Source organism: Hyperolius riggenbachi, chromosome 2 (assembly GCF_040937935.1).
Source record: "Hyperolius riggenbachi isolate aHypRig1 chromosome 2, aHypRig1.pri, whole genome shotgun sequence".
Lineage (NCBI taxonomy): Eukaryota > Metazoa > Chordata > Amphibia > Anura > Hyperoliidae > Hyperolius > Hyperolius riggenbachi.
Window position 1 is genome coordinate 240,181,572 of NC_090647.1, and position 17,984 is coordinate 240,199,555.

The window sequence follows — 17,984 nt, forward strand, 5'->3', positions numbered from 1 at the left end:
ATTATTATTAATTTACCTTAACCACCCTGGCATTCTATTAAGATCGCCAGGGCGGCTGCGGGAGGGTTTTTTTTTCAATAAAAAAAAAAAACTATTTCATGCAGCCAACTTAAAGTTGGCTGCATGAAAGCCCACTAGAGGGCGCTCCGGATGCGTTCTTCTGATCGCCTCCGGCGGCCAGAAGTAACACGGAAGGCCGCAATGAGCAGCCTTCCGTGTTTTGCTTACCTCGTCGCCATGGCGACGAGCGGAGTGACGTAATGGACGTCGGCCGACGTCCTGACGTCAGCCGCCTCCGATCCAGCCCTTAGCGCTGGCCGGAACTTTTTGTTCCGGCTACGCTGGGCTCAGGCGGCTGAGGGGACCCTCTTTCGCCGCTGCACGCGGCGGATCGCCGCGCTGCGGCGGCGATCAGGCAGCACACGCGGCTGGCAAAGTGCCGGCTGCGTGTGCTGCTTTTTATTTGATGAACATCGGCCCAGCGGGGCCTGAACGGCAGCCTCCGGCGGTGATGGACGAGCTGAGCTCGTCCAGACCACTCAGCTGGTTAATGGAATAAAATGCAGTAACATTTAAAAAAAAAACCTCAAACGCAGGTAGAATTTCATTCCTCTGCATCTCTATTGAGATACATTATGTGCAGTTTACATGCACTTCTGAAAATTATGCGTTTTTACAGGTGGCCCATAGACTTTCATTAGCAGCAAAAAGCTAGCATTTCTGCCTTGTGTAATCTTGGCCTCAGTTTCCCGGGAGATCAGCTCCTGATATGAAAGTTAATGAGATGCTAATAATTTTGGCTCGCATGCAAATTATATGCAGTTTGGCCAATCCAGCAGGAAAAGCATTTAGCCAGCCCAAATACTAAGCTGCATAATTTATTTTTTTCGACCAAGCCTGAATTATTAGCATCTCACTGACCATCTATACTCCTAATTGTCATATAGTAGTGATGGTCAGGTAGATGCAAATAACTGAGTTGATGCACATTTTTGAAGATTGAAAATGAACCAATTGAATTTTACCTCAGCAGGATTTGATTGGTTCATTTTCAAGCTGCATACATTTGCATCAACTCAATGTTATTTACATCTACTTAACCATCACATAGTTTTGGATAACACAGAAAAGTATCCTCTTTTCACGTTGTATTCCTTTACAGAAACCTCAAAGGTTCATTTTTTTTTTGTATTCAGATTAAAAAAAAAGGAAGATTACAATTTCTCTGAAGTGCACCATAAACAAAAATGCAGACACTTAATGGACTGTACTTATACATTTATTAGATTCTTGAGTTTAATATTTTCCTTAGAGAAACAAACTGCCTAGCACAAATTTTCTGTTGTCCATCAAAGTAGGTTTCTATGTCTGGTTTGCAATTTGTTGGTTCTTGAATTAACACTTTAATGTGAGAAATGCAACACGTGTAAGGCCTCTTTCACAGTGGGACGTTAGTTGCACGTTATAAAAAATCATAACGCAGACTAACGCACAACAATACAAAGTCTGTGCGACATTCACAGTGCACATTGCGTTGTAACGTGTAGCAATATTTAGAGAGTGCTGCATGCTGTGCATTTAGCAATACAATGTAACGCATGTGCCGTTTTCGTTCCATCAGTATGCAACGAAAATGGCGCACTAAGAGACAACGCAGTGCAAAATAACGTCCAATTTCATAACCTACATGCGCTGCATTAGGAGCATGTTGTGCGACTTTAATGTCGCATCAAACAACGTCCCACTGTGAAAGAGGCCTAAATGAAGCAAAATGTCTTACAGCAGTGTTTCCCAACCTTTGCCGATATGGTACAACCACCAGCTACAATCTTTACAGCTTCCGAGTAGCAACTGATGAAGCCTTGTACTCACGCTAGACTACTGTTGCCCGTCACAATGCTTAACTGATCATTAAAGCAATCATGAACTGAAAATTAAAAGTCAAAATAAACATACACCTGTCATACTTACCTTCCGCTTACAATCTTTTTCCTCTCCCGCATCCAGATTGTCCACTGTGTGTGAAGGAATTCTCTGTCCCCCATTTTTAAAATGGGGAAGACACTGTAACAGCTTCCAGGTCAGCATACTGTTAAACTGTAATATCATCCACTTGAGCTATAGGGAACAATGGCCTTTACCTTGCACATCAGTTAATACTTTCAGTTACAAGTGACAGCAACTGATATATTTCAGTTCTGACAAAATGTTGTCAGAACTGGAAGGAATTGTTAGAAGAAAATGGCAAGCTTCTGGGGGAAATTGATGGTGAGGTATGTAATATATTCATTTGCAGGTACATCATGTGTTTATTAGTGTTTTATGGATAGTGATGTCTGGTGCAGGGGAAAAATTAACACAATGCACTTATTCACTTGCTGAAACTGCTCAAAGCTAGTCTCAGGTGAAGATAGTCTAGTGTGTGTTAAGGTTTTAGACATAACCAAAAGCATTTCCAACCACAAAGGCAACACTGTTGATTGAATTTCACTTTTGGTTTGGGGTGAAGAGATATGTTTGGATAATTTTCCAATTCCTTATCAAATATATTAATGTTCGCATGTGTTGAATGCAACTTTTGTGATCTCACTGGATTGAAATCTGGTCTTTTTAATCTGTGGTCCTGTGAGCGCGATCGCGAAAGGAAGGCACAGACTGTAGTGTGAAATCTACATCCTGTCTGAGGCTTACAGCCACAAGCCTGACAGATTTAGGCTTCTTGCACACAGTGACGTTACAGGCGCACGTTAGAGCAGCCTGTAACGCTCCCTCAACGCACAGCAATGTAACACAAGTGGGCTGTTCACACTGCCCATGTTGCATTACATTGTAACGCAGCAAAGTGCTGCATGCTGTGCGTTCTAGGCGGCTAAGCCGCGTTAGACTGTTTGCACATGCTCAGTCATATTGGGGAGGAGGGGAGAGCGGCCCGGCACATGGCTAATTAATATTCACTGCACTCAGTGACGTGCAGTGTTTATTTCCTGGAGCGGCCGCTCTGTGCGGCGATTGGCCGGGCGGGACCACGTGATGCCGCATGCGTCCAAGAGTACGCATCACGGACGCCAGAGTGAGCTGCACAACGCGGCTCACTCCGACGTCCACACCAGAGAGCACCAGGCGTTGCGTTAGGGGCACGTTATGTGCCCTATAATGTCCACTAACCGCAACGTCCTGGTGTGTAACTAGCCTTAAACTACATCAGCTCACAAAGGGTTAAAGTTGCACTGTAATAAATAGTAAGTCTGCAACATTTAGGGTTCTTTTCCACTATAAAATTTGATTACAATCGCATTTCAATTTCCACCATGCGATTGAGCAACTATACTCAGTATAGTATAGCTCAATCACATCCAAAACTTTGCATGACGACGACACATCACAATCAGATCACACTAATGGAAATTGCTGCTGCAGTTTCCATTAGTTTAATATACCTTGCGTTTTGCAATTGGAATTAAATTGCAAGGTAGTGGAAAAAGGCCCTTAGCATGCATCTTGTGCGATGTATTTTAACAGTATCCCAGTGTTTTACCGCATAATGGTCTCAATTCACTAAGCTTTATCAAACACTTTATCTCCTGAGTAAAATCTAATTTTGAATTCACTAAGGTGTTGTTATAGATTTATTGAACTTTTTATCAGTAAAACATTCAATACATCTATAACTTTACCAAATTCAAGATTAGATTTTACCCATGAGGTAAATTATCAAACATTTGATAAAGTGTTTGATAAGGCTTAGTGAATTGAGGCCAATGTGTGCATTTCAGTGCCAGTGAAACCTACTTTTGGCCTCTTGCACACTGCAAGCGATTCAGATTCAGATTCCGCTTTTTAATCTGTTTTTACTTCCGATTCAGATTTGCAGTTTGCTCCCTGCACACTGCAAATCGGAATCTGAATCTGATGTAAAAACTGATTAAAAAGCGGAATCTGAATCAGAATCGCTTGCAGTGTGCAAGAAGCCTTTGACTGTATGTCACACACAACGTGCAGTGCAACTTTTTAGTTCCGTTGCATTCCTGTTTTTACATGGAGCACAAAGCAGCTTCCATTGTGAACCTAGTCTTAAGCGAATCAACCCCAATGCGCTATAGAATGCCATCCCCTTACCAATAACAAAAGGATCTATTTTGTGTTTGGAGGGAGTTTACTTTTAAACTGTTTTGTACCAACTGCTAAGTTCAACATCAAAGCAAGATGTTTAAAAAAAAAAAAAAAAAAAAAGAACTGTCCATCATTCCCTTGTCCTGGAAAGTTTTAGTCTCTGGATACAAATATCTACAATAAATTACACTGTGAGCCATCCAGTGAATGCTTGCACAAAACAGGTTTAGAATATTGCGTTGTGGTAGTCAGAGGATGTGCTCTGGTCCAAAACTGGAAGGAATGATCAAGCTTCCACAGTCCTATGTCTGCTTCATTCAGCTTAGCAGATGTTTCTTCCCAAGGAACTGGATTTTGCGATCAAATGCAGTGGACCGTATGGGAGTGTTTGCTTCATAGAAGGGATTCATAGCAAACTGTAGAAAAAAGGAGGAAACTATAAAAGTATGCAAAAAAAAAGAAAAACACTAAAACATTAAGATCAGCACCATAACGTATCATCTGTGGTACTAACTTGACAATCTCCACTGCTACAATCCAATCCTGCAATTACTTATAGAAATACTGACATCTGTTTCTATACTTCTATTACATAGTTGTAGGTCTGATCACTGAGACAGTAAGCAAGACATGGCCAGACACTACCTACCCACTTATAGCCACAAACCAAACACTTAAATTTATATTATTATAACACAAAAGTTATAGGAATATTCACCCTGAATCAGTACTTGGTAGAGCAATCTTTGCCTGCAGTCTCACCAGGCCCACTGCTGACTGATTAGTAAGGACACTGTCACGACTGGCCACGGCAGTCAAGAGATAGCTGTGTAGGCCCGTTTCCACTAGGAGCGGTGCGATGTGGCTACATAGCCGCATCGCACCACGGGTGTGCTGAAACACATGCATGCCAGTGGAAGTTTCCACTGCATGCATGTTGTGCGGTGCGGAACGATGCTGCAGATTTTTGCACGGCCGCATCAGATCTCCTCAATTCACTTCTGCAGCGGGAGATGCGGAAGTGATGCGATGCGGCTAGGTAGCCACATTCGCATCACTTACTAGTGGAAACGGGCCCTAGGTAGGGCCCGTTTCCACTAGTAAGTGATACGAATGCGGCTACCTAGCTGCATCACTTGAATTGAGGAGATGAGACGCGGCTGCGGGCGTGCGAAAATCTGCAGCATGCTCCGCACCTCACATCATGCACGCAGTGGAAACTCTTCCACTGGCATGCATGTGTTTCAGCACACCCGCGGTGCAATGCAGCTCTGTAGCCACATCGCACCGCTCCTAGTGGAAACGGGCCCTAAAAAAAAGAGTACCACAGTGGACCCTGGGAGCAGTGGAAAGTACAGTAAATATATTGCTGTAAATCCCTAGCACACTTCTGCAAAGCTGTACATCTGTGATGCCAGCCAGGGACAGAGCGACAATAGCAAGCAAGGAAATGGTGGGTTTCCTCATGGGCTATGTGTAGCTGAGGGTTCAGGGGCAGGAGTGCAGAGTGCATGAGCCAAAATCTGACTGGGTGTGAAGCCAACTCTTCCAAATGGGGACTTCCACTTTAATGAAGCTTAAGGATGGCATACATTTTAAAAGTAAACTTGTAGTCTCCAAAAGGAAAAAACATTACTTTCCTTTGTAGAGGGAAGCTTCTGGATAGCCAAGAGGCTTTCCATCTCCTCCTCAAGTCCTCTGTTGCTGCATATGGACCTTCTGAACATATTTGACAAGGGCCTGTCAGGAAATATTCTCATGGCCACACCTGCGCAAATACGACCATGTCTGCACAGGGAGACCAAGCTGCTCGGCCATGAACGGCTCCATATTACTGCACAAGCACGCCCATACTCATGCAGACGCATTACAGCCAGGCTAGTTCATGAAGGGGAGCGTGACTGCGAACTGTCCCGGCCAGTGGCGGAGTAGTACAGGAGGATACAGGAAGCCTCTGGATTATCCAGAGGCTTCACTCCACCTAGGTAAGTACCTACATTTTTCTTTGAGAGATTACAGGTATGCTTTAATACCATACGTTACGTACAGAACTAAGGAAAATTCTTTAAAAGCAGGCATCATAACATTTACTTAACATTTTACATATTTTTCATTTGTAAAATCAGGAATACTGTACCAGTGGTATGAAATGCCAGATATAATAGGTATACAATACCCTAAACTGCAGACATGATCTGAAAAGGTTTCATTGACTTTTTATTTTCTGCGATAAGGTGCATATTATCTACTTTGCTGCAGTTGTTTCATAAATGTAAAGCAGTACAGAATATCAGCCTTACAGGTACACAACACGCCAATTGCACACCGTACATGCAAATATGATTTTTGTACTGTGTAGAACAAACCATGAAATACATATTAATATGCTATCTTATCACAGTCATATGGGGACCATTTGCTTGAAAGGACTTAATAAAAGTACGGTAAACTTCTAAAAAAAAAAAATAAAAAATCATGAAATATATTCTATAAAAATGGGACACAATTACACTTTAATGGGGCCTTTAATACTGGCCATTTGCAGTGCGACTTGTCCCAACGGAACAACGCACTGCCTGCAATGTGTTAATAGGCGACGCCAGCAGTTTGCGGAGCAGTGCAAGCATACATATATGGGCTACAGGCTGCACTGTACATGTCACATCGCATTGATAATGTGCATTGAATTTGCGACTTTAAATCACTATTGCAGTGCGATCCTATTAATAAGGATGCGCAACGCAATGTATCGTATCTAATGTGAAAACAACCATTAAGGACACCTGGTCCAAGGCAAAGCTATATATTTTACAAACACCTGATTAAAGCAATTCACAATTAACCACTTGAGGACCATAGGCTTTACCCCCCTTAAGGACCAGGGACTTTTTTTCCATTCAGACCACTGCAGCTTTCACGGTTTATTGCTCGCTCATACAACCTACCACCTAAATGAATTTTGGCTCCTTTTCTTGTCACTAATAACGCTTTCTTTTGGTGCTATTTGATTGCTGCTGCGATTTTTACTTTTTATTATATTCATCAAAAAAGACATGAATTTTGTCAAAAAAATGATTTTTTTAACTTTCTGTGCTGACATTTTTCAAATAAAGTAAAATTTCTGTATACATGCAGCGCGAAAAATGTGGACAAACATGTTTTTGATTAAAAAAAACCCATTCAGCCTATATTTATTGGTTTGGGTAAAACTTAAAGCGTTTACAAACTATGGTGCAAAAAGTGAATTTTCCCATTTTCCAGCATCTCTGCCTTTTCTGACCACCTGTCATGTTTCATGAGGGGCTAGAATTCCAGGATAGTATAAATACCCCCCAAAAGACCCCATTTTGGAAAGAAGACATCCCAAAGTATTCACTGAGAGGCATAGTGAGTTCATAGAAGATATTTTTTGTCACAAGTAAGCGGAAAATGACACTTTGTGACAAAAAAAAGAAAAAACAAAGTTTCCATTTCTTCTAACTTGCGACAAAAAAAAATAATGAAATCTGCCACGGACTCACCATGCCCCTCTCTGAATACCTTGAAGTGTCTACTTTCCAAAATGGGGTCATTTGTGGGGTGTGTTTACTATCCTGACATTTTGGGGGGTGCTAAATTGTAAGCACCCCTGTAAAGCCTAAAGGTGCTCATTGGACTTTTGGCCCCTTAGCGCAGTTAGGCTGCAAAAAAGTGCCACACATGTGGTATTACCGTACTCAGGAGAAGTAGTATAATGTGTTTTGGGGTGTATTTTTACACATACCCATGCTGGGTGGGAGAAATATCTCTGTACATGACAATTGTTTGATTTTTTTTTTTTTATTTTTTTACACACAATTGTCCATTTACAGAGATATTTCTCCCACTCAGCATGGGTATGTGTAAAAATACACCCCAAAACACATTATACTACTTCTCCTGAGTACGGCGATACCACATGTGTGGCACTTTTTTGCACCCTAACTGCGCTAAGGGGCCCAAAGTCCAATGAGTACCTTTAGGATTTCACAGGTCATTTTTGTTTCAAGACTACTCCTCACTGTTTAGGGCCCCTAAAATGCCAGGGCAGTATAGGAACCCCACTAATGACCCCATTTTAGAAAGAAGACACCCCAAGGTATTCAGTTAGGAGTATGGTGAGTTCATAGAAGATTTTATTTTTTTGTCACAAGTTAGCGGAAATTGATTTTAATTGGTTTTTTTTTTTTCACAAAGTGTCATTTTCCGCTAACTTGTGACAAAAAATAAAATCTTCTATGAACTCACCATACTCCTAACGGACTACCTTTGGGTGTCTTCTTTCTAGAATGGGGTCATTTGTGGGGTTCCTATACTGCCCTGGCATTTTAGGGGCCCTATACCGTGAGGAGTAGTCTTGAAACCAAATGTCGCAAAATGACCTGTGAAATCCTAAAGGTACTGATTGGACTTTGGGCCCCTTAGCGTACTTAGGGTGTAAAAAAGTGCCACACATGTGGTACCGCCGTACTCAGGAGAAGTAGTATAATGTGTTTTGGGGTGTATTTTTACACATACCCATGCTGGGTGGGAGAAATATCTCTGTAAATGAAAATTGTTTGATTTTTTTCACACACAATTGTCCATTTACAGAGAGATTTCTCCCACCCAGCATGGGTATGTGTAAAAATACACCCCAAAACACATTATACTACTTTTCCTGAGTACGGCGGTACCACATGTGTGACACTTTTTTGCAGCCTATGTGCGCTAAGGGGCCCAATGTCCTATTCACAGGTCATTTTGAGGCATTTGTTTTCTAGACTACTCCTCACGGTGTAGGGCCCCTAAAATGCCAGGGCAGTATAGGAACCCCACAAGTGACCCCATTTTAGAAAGAAGACACCCCAAGGTATTCCGTTAGGAGTATGGCGAGTTCATAGAAGATTTTATTTTTTGTCACAAGTTAGTGAAAAATGACACTTTGTGAAAAAAAAATAAAAATCAATTTCCGCTAACTTTTGACAAAAAATAAAATCTTCTATGAACTCGTCATACACCTAACAGAATACATTGGGGTGTATTTTTTTTCTAAAATGGGGTCACTTTGTGGGGTTCCTATACCGCCCTGGCATTTTACGGGCCCAAAACCGTGAGTAGTCTGGAAACCAGATGTCTCAAAATGACTGTTCAGGGGTATAAGCATCTGCAAATTTTGATGACAGGTGGTCTGAGGGGGCGAATTTTGTGGAACCGGTCATAAGCAGGGTGGCCTTTTAGATGACAGGTTGTATTGGGCCTGATCTGATGGATAGGAGTGCTAGGGGGGTGACAGGAGGTGATTGATGGGTGTCTCAGGGGGTGGTTAGAGGGGAAAATAGATGCAATCAATGCACTGGGGAGGTGATCGGAAGGGGGTCTGAGGGGGATCTGAAGGTTTGGCCGAGTGATCAGGAGCCCACACGGGGCAAATTCGAGCCTGATCTGATGGGTAGGTGTGCTAGGGGGTGACAGGAGGTGATTGATGGGTGTCTCAAGGTGTGATTAGAGGGGGGAATAGATGCAAGCAATGCACTGGTCGAGGTGATCAGGGCTGGGGTCTGAGGGCGTTCTGAGAGTGTGGGCAGGTGATTGAGTGCCCTAGGGGCAGATAGGGGTCTAATATGATAGGTAGCAGTGACAGGGGGTGATTGATGGGTAATTAGTGGGTGTTTAGGGTAGAGAACAGATGTAAACACTGCACTTGGGAGGTGATCTGACGTCGGATCTGCGGGCGATCTATTGGTGTGGGTGGGTGATCAGATTGCCCGCAAGGGGCAGGTTAGGGGCTGATTGATGGGTGGCAGTGACGGGGTGATTGACAGGTGATCAGGGTGATATATGCATACAGTACACGGGGGGGGGGGGTGATAAAAAAATAGCGTTGACAGATAGTGGCAGGGAGTGATTGATGGGTGATTAGGGGGGTGATTGGGTGCAAACAGGGGTCTGGGGGGTGGGCAGGGGGGGTCTGAGGGGTGCTGTGGGCGATCAGGGGGCAGGGGTGGAAATCAGTGTGCTTGGGTGCAGACTAGAGTGGCTGCAGCCTGCCCTGGTGGTCCCTCGGACACTGGGACCACCAGGGCAGGAGGCAACCTGTATAATACACTTTGTAAACATTACAAAGTGTATTATACACTTTGTATGCGGCGATCCGGGTGCTAGTAACCCGCCGGCACTTCCGAACGGCCGGCGGGTTACAGCGCGAGGTGGGCGGAGCCAGTCCCAGGCAGCCAATTGCGTCACGAATGACGCGATCGCGCCGCCCATGCCCCTACAAGGACCGCCGCCATTTGACAATACGCCGGTCCTTGCGGGGTCCACTTCCTGGCCGCCAATTGTCTATACGGCGGTCGGGAAGTGGTTAATAACTTTGTTATAGGAGATAAATATTAATACTTAACTTTTAATAAATGCATTAAAGCTGTAGTTGCTGACTATAAATCCTATAGTGATTAGAACGATGCAGTGGGTAGGGAGCAATTATATGCTAAGTAAAACCTAGTTTTTTGAAGCCCTCATTTAGATCTCCAGGGCTCAAAGTACCAAATCTATAAATCCACTGGGCCTCCAGTTGTTGAAGTTTCTGATCTAAGTCTCCTCCTTGCATTATGTAAACGTGCACCTTAGCACTGTAGTACTCTAGCATTTTTCACCCCTGACAAAGCTCCCCCTTGAGGGAATGAAACATGTAGGGTTTTTGTGTGGGGTAGTGCACATTTGCATAGCAGGGGAGTTTAGGAAATATCCTAGTACGCAACTAAACTAGGTTTTACTTAGCATATAATTGCTCCCTAACGACTGCATCGTTCTAATCACTATAGGATTTATAGACAGCAATTACGGTTTTAATGCATTTATTAAGAGTTATGTTTTAATCGCTTGAGGACCACAGGCTTACACACCCCTAGTGACCAGGCCATTTTTTTACAATTCAGGCCACAGCAGCTTTAGCAACTTGCTGCAGTTTGTGTACAACTTAGTACACAAATGGATCTCCCAACTTTTCTTGCCACCAACAGATCTTTCTGTTGGTGGCATCTGATTGCTGCTGCAACTTTTTAACATTTATATATGTTTTATATCTAAATAAAATTGGCTTTTTTTTACAAGATCCAACCAGCATGATCCCTCTTATAGGTATCAGCCTACGAGAGGGATCACTTTGTGTGCCTCCCCTGGGGACAGCCCAGTGACAGAGCTGTCCCCCGTACAGTGCTGCAGTAGATCACAGCGCTGTACAAGTGTTTAACAGACGTTTCTTTTCGTTTTACAGCCTGCCAACCACGATCGCGGGTTGTTTACAAAGCTCCACTCCAGAACTCAGCGGGGATGCGTATGCATTGGCGTGCGCAATCCCCGCTAATCTCTGCCCACCGCTCATGACGCCTTTGGCGTTAGGCGGTCCTGGAGCTGCCACCTTCCCAACGCCTATTGGTGTTAGGCAGTCAGAAAGGGGTTAAAATGCATCTCCTGCAAAAAGGTTAATTGTGAATTCCAAGGCAAAGCTACAAAGGTAAGCACAGTGGCGTGTTCATGCTGGATCTACATACCTCTGTGCATTGTCCATTCCTCTCTTTATTCCCTCTAGACCCCATAATAACTGCTTGAGAAAAATGTGACTTTTGCTCAAGTCAAATGTTCAGACAGGAAGAGGCAGGTTTGCAGCAATGTTCACTCCCATCACCCTCCCATTCCCTCCACTTACGGGGAGTGAATGGGGTGGAAAAGAGGAGGACGATTAGAGCGAACATTGCAGAAAGCCTGCCTCTTCTGACAGAAAAATTGCCAAAAGTCAAAATTTTTCAAGGAGCGATTAAGGAGGGACGGGGAGAGCCAGGTGAGGAACAGACAACCCACAGAAGTATCCAGCTCTGTGCTTCCCTTGGGTAGCACTGCCTCTGGTAAGGTGTGAAGATTAGGACAACATTGTGGGGCATAAGCAGTGTACTATTCGATGAAAGGTGAGGCGGGATGATGGGCTGTGCATGAGCGAAATGGAAGGAGGATGGAAGCCTCTCACATTGTGTAATGTGTACTGAAGAATCAGAATCCAAGCTTTAGGTAAGCCATTCTGGTTTTATATGCTATTAAATGCCATTTAACAAGCTAAGAGACTTAAATGGGCAGTACTGGGGTGAGGTTTTTCCACTATAATGTTGCACAATGTATGAGTCACAGCAGCAGCAAGTGACATTACGCATAATGATGCATCTGCCAACCAGCAGGGCTGGAAGTGCTGAATCAGTTGACTTTTTTGTGGTTACCACCCCCTGTATTATTTAAACGTTTTTTCTGTAGTACAATATACATCATCACAGGCAGGACAAAGGTGGATTAAGGCTCAGTTCCCAATTGCTAAAAAAAAAAATAAATGAAAAAAAAAAAAAAAAACATCTCGTTGGGTAGTTTTTTTTTTTGTTTTTTTTTTTGCAGCTCAAGAGAATGCAGGAAGATCGTATTGTTAAAAATAGGATTCGCTTCCACTTGTTAAAGCGGTATTGTCACCATAAAAATCTAATTTCATCAGCAACTGGTGTGAGTGTATTAAGTAATAAAGATGCTAATCCTGCATTCAAAACTTTTTCTGCTGTTATGGTTTGGAGTTATCACATACTTTAGGAGCACTGGCCCTAGTGCCAAAAAGTTGAATGCTGGGAGTTCTTTTTATCTATAATATATCCCTCCTCTTCCATTTATTTCCCTGCCTAGCTGATCACTTGTGTTTACAAGCAAGGCTGAGGTGACTCAGTGATTGGATGTGTAAATAAAAAAAAAAAAAAAAAAAAATATAGGACTCTGGGAGGAGGGCAGCTAATGAATACACAATGAGCACGAGAAGGGAGGGGGGAAAACAAGAGTCAGGGAGGATATGATGTCAGCATTAGCTTGGCAAAATGGCCACTGCCTAGAATAGGATTTTCTGCTTTTCCTTTGTAACATTCACAGGAATCATTACGTGGATAGCACAATCTGTTATGTAAGTAGAAGTAGTATTTACTTATATAAGTGTTTTTTATTTCTAGGTGAGCATGGGTGTCACTTATTCTTTAAAAAAAGGATCCTTTTGGTGGGTTGCGGCAGAGTCCCTTCCGCCTACATTTCTTCCAGATGAGTGGATGCATTGCCCATAGCCACCTATGATGCAACGCCTCCCTTGATCTGACCCCCCCCCCCCCCCCCCCCGCCAACACAAATGTGGCATTAAAACAGCCACACGGAGACTGAACTGGTCTGCTATGTGCCGAATGGACCATTTACAATGGGAACTGAGCCTTATTGTAATACATTCTGCAAGACATTTGATTTAGGTCTCGTCAGAAGCATCAGCAAGAGTAACATGTATTAAATATTTCAAATGATTAAACAATAACAATAATAACCAAATAGACACTAATAGTGAGCCTCAAGGTTATAAATATACTTTTGCTTCGATACATTGGGAATCAGCAAAGCATATGATTATGGGCAGTGTATGGGAATAGGAGATTTAGCTACAAATGTAGACGTCATTCATAAAGGGTAATGGCTCTTTTATTCAATTCACTTTCTCTCCTAGGTCAGTGATCTGCAAACTTGGCTCTCCAGCTGTTAAGGAACTACAAGTGCCACAATGCATTTGCCTTTATGAATCATGACTGTGGCTGTCAGACTCCTGCAATGCATTGTGGGACTTGCAGTTCCTTAACAGCTGGAGAGCCAAGTTTGCAGATCACTGTCCTAGGTAATATTTTTTTTATACCTAATCTGTAAAATGCCTTTTAAGCCACCAGCAAGCAATTAAACAGAATACATTTGACAGTACCTTTTCACCTAATTGCAGAGTACTGAAAATGTATTTTAAACAAAAGATGAAAACTAAAACGAAAAAGTAAATTGAAAAGGGTCCCATGTGTCTCAAACCTCTATTATCCGCATAACCTAACTAAGGGGACCAGGGTTTATTAAACTGGTTCCTTTAACTACCTAACGACCCAGGACCGCCGACTGGCGTCAAGTCCTGGAGCTGCAGTTTCCCAGGGAACGGCCACACGCATGCGCAATCGTTCTTTGCCCGTTCACGGTGCGAAGCTCCGTGATTAGCCTGCTAGCAGATTATTTGTAAACAAAAGGGGAAAAGAAATCCCCTTTGTTTACATCCGTACAGCGCTGCGGTCTCCGGCAGCGCTGTACGAGATCTGAGATTCCCGGCCTCTGATTGGCTGATGCCTAGGAGAGGCGGAGAAAAGGACGGATCGCCGTCCTGTTCATTTCTACAGGCGGAGGGGAGGAAGGAAGGAGAGGGAGGGGGACAGAGGTAGAGAGAGCCTCTATGAGGCAGAAGAAAAAAAAAAAGTGACAGCAGCGATCGGACACCTCCAGCAGCATGTCCCCTTAGGGACAAAAATAGGAGGCGAGTCCGATCGCCATGCTTCTTAGCTGGGCTGTGCAGGAGGCTGAAAAGCATGCACAGCCTAGTGCTGCAAAAAATGGACTGGTCTTTAAAGGGGGTTAACACTGTGGTCGTCAAGTGGTTAATTATTGATAAAGGAAATGCTTTTCTTGTAATTTATGAAACCTATGTATTTAACCCTTTGCAATCCTATGTATGACATTGGCATTTTCCATTTCTGCCCCATTGTTGGACAAAGTGCATGTGGATCAAACTGTAATGTGGCGGTGCTACAGTTCATGTAACATGAAAGCTAAAGTAAACCAGAGATAAGATCATTAAAAGATTTTATACTTACCCAGGGATTCCTCCAGCCCCATAACCACCTCTGCATCCCACGCCATCTTCCCGAGTGCCTCCGTTCCCGGTAACGGGCTCTTCTCCGCATGCGCAGAAGAGAACAACTGGTGTGACTGTGCCAGTTCCTGGGACCGCTAGCAGGAGAAAGGAGACACTTGGGAGGTCGGCGAGGGACTCAGCGGTGCTCATGGGGCTGGGGGAAGCCCCGGGTAAGTATCACATATTTCAATGATCTCGTCTCTGGTACACTTTAACCTAAACAAGGTTTTCAAAGCATTCTTGCTTGGCTTGCCCTTCTACTAAAACTGCTCATCAGTGATACAATCTATGCAGTAGAAGGGTAAAATGATTGAAGATTCTTTGAATGGATTGGTTAGGTAGTCCCTCATCCTACCTAATAAAACCCCTGTGTCTCTGCGCCTTATGTCCGTGTGTGTGTGTCCCTGCGTGCTACTGCGCATGTGCCGCAGGGACAGCCGTTGGATAGAACCAGGACAGGCAGGGGGCCAGGCGGGGGCACGCGCGCACATGCGGCGGGGGCGCACACGTGTGCTGATAGGTGGCAGCGGTGACGGCTCTAGCCTGTTATTAAACGGGCTAAGGTGCCTAGTATTACATAAAAATGTTAAAATTGTATTATTAGCAGGCACCTTAAAGTAGATTTGGTAAGATTTTTGTTTGTATGGTATAATCATGCTAAATATCCTTTTTGTATAAATGAGAGATCTGCATCTTGAAGCCAGTGATGTTACTTCTTTTCCATAGCGGATTTCTGCTGCCTGTTTTTAGCCCTGCGTGGGGGATGACAGATTCCTGATGATGCCAGCTATATGCACACACTAGAGAGAATTCACACAAATTTTAGGTTGCCTTGCAAACCACAGGTGTAAACTGTCCCTAAATAAGATGCTTGTTATATCAGTATTTATGTTTTGGTATCTGCAAGCACACATTTTGCTTCAGGTTTATGTCTATTAGGGTCAATAACTGATTTCAGTATTTATCCAAATGCTGTGTATGTAAATATACTGCTAACATCTGCTGTGTACCTTAGATGATGACATACCTTTATGTACAAGTCATAGGCTTCGTTAAAGAAATTTTTTATTCCATCTTCTTGCCGGACATCATGTAGCATAATAAATCTCATATGTAGAAAAAGATAGTTAAGGAAATATGAAACTTTCACCACTTTATTCTGACTATCCCTCTTTTACTATGAATTCATTCAAAATAAAAAAAACTGTATACAATATATTAAAGAATAAAATAATATTTCATGAATTTTATATCACCACAATTTTTAAACTACGCAACTTCTAATTAGTAATGTTCTACCATTTCTCAAACTTAGTGGTATGTTTTAATTGTGTGGGAAAAAGAGTTACTTTAAGAAGTTATCGGTGAACACTTTTTCTTTACTAATACAGAAACATAGACAGTTCTCAATGAATATACATGAACTGCTATTCTTCTCTTTATGGGTAAGATCACTTGTATAGATTTTTATGGCCAAGAGAATATGCAAATCCATGGTATCAATACAACAAACTTTGTAAATATTCATTAGCTACTTTATTCCATTATTCCCTCTTCATTATTTTGAAGTTTCCTTGATCTATGATAATAGAATTGTTCTATGGTTGTAAACCAGTTGTGTTTAAAATAACTTGTCTCGAACACATGCTGATGTAGCGTATGGTACCTCATACTTGCTGTATGCTTAATGTGTGACAAGGTCATTAAAGTTCTGAGGAATTTATAGAGCTTGATGTAGTTACTTTTTGCTCCGAAATAAAGAGAGAATTGTTTGAAATAAAATAAATTCAAGGTTACATATTCAAAAAAGGATATGTCCAGCAGTTACAAAGGCAGAAACAAACCATTCATTAAACTTGTCAACTGTCTTGAGGTACATGTTGTTTGACAGCCACATGTTCTCATCTACCAGGTCCAGTGCAGCATGTGCAATAAACTGGTTCAAATGGCGATGATCATCCTTTAGGTGAGAATGAAAGAATCAGAACAAAAATAAATAAACATGCACAATTTCTAAAGTAAAGTACAAAATTGGGAGTCTGTCATTGCTAACCTTCTCCTGCAAATGCTAATTGAATTGCCAATCATCTGAAAAGAATGGGAGCTGCAAACCTGGTACAGATATAGAGTTCAGGAAAATCTCACATCTGATCTGGAGACTCATCCAGGCGAGGGATTCAGAAAGTTCTGTACAAAGAAAGTCAGCATCACAGCCTCCATATTTTCCAGGTGTACTTAAAGAGGAACTCCAGTGAAAATAATGTAATAAAAAAAGTGCTTCATTTTTACAATAATTATGTATAAATGATTTAGTCAGTGTTTGCTCATTTTAAAATCTTTCCTCTCCCAGATTCACATTCTGACATGTATTACATGGTGACATTTTTACTGTGGGCAGGTTATGTAGCTGTTTCTAGCTGTTCTGGCTTTAACAGACAGCTGTAAACAGCCATTTCCTGTCTGTGAACATTGTTACATTGTGGCAGTTTGCCCAGAGTAACGGGTACCAGAGCCTCTTGTGGGAGGGGTTTCAGCACAAAATCAGTCATAAAGCGCCCCCTGATGGTCTGTTTGTGAAATGCAATAGATTTGTCATGTAAAAGGGGGTATCAGCTACTGATTGGGTTAAAGTTAAATTCTTGGTCGGAGTTTCTCTTTAAAATGAACACTGGTACAATACAAAAGCAGCTATTCTCCAGACCTACTGCCTTAAAACTAGTATGCTGGATTAGATTCAATAAATGGATGCTTTCTGACAAAGTGACTTTAGCATGGCATCTAATCAAAAGCTAAAACAAGGGTTTGGCACTATGAGATCCATACAAGTTCAGTTAGTATCATTCACAGCAAAATATTTGTGCAGAAATGCTCAGTGCAGCCCACTTGCCATGGTCATTATACAGCCAAAAAAGCAGAGTTAGTACCTGCTAACGATGTTTTCAACAATCCTTCAGGGCAAGGTGAGACGTCGCTCCTCCCAGACACAGGAACAGACAGCACTTCCCCTATAAAAGAATCAAATGGTTAGTCCACCCTCAGTGCGTTTAGACAAGTACCCGACAGGTGAACAATCCACTAACCCACAATCAGTGCTTCCTATCTGACA

At 42.6% G+C, this 17,984-nt stretch overlaps 1 protein-coding gene across 2 annotated transcripts in view; it reads right to left on the bottom strand.

Annotated features, from left to right (window-relative positions):
- Window positions 1-1,261: 1,261 nt before the first annotated feature.
- Window positions 1,262-17,984, bottom strand: part of TRAPPC2 (trafficking protein particle complex subunit 2) — a 30,604-nt gene continuing 13,881 nt past the window's right edge. For both annotated transcript variants that reach the window (XM_068268375.1, XM_068268376.1), the window contains exons 3-6: window positions 16,690-16,838; window positions 15,906-15,987; window positions 3,977-4,526; window positions 1,262-3,796 (exon numbers count right to left, since the gene is read on the bottom strand). In XM_068268375.1, the coding sequence (XP_068124476.1) occupies window positions 4,428-4,526; window positions 15,906-15,987; window positions 16,690-16,838 (330 nt within the window). In that variant the 3' untranslated portion in view covers window positions 1,262-3,796; window positions 3,977-4,427. The remainder of the gene's footprint in view (window positions 3,797-3,976; window positions 4,527-15,905; window positions 15,988-16,689; window positions 16,839-17,984) is intronic.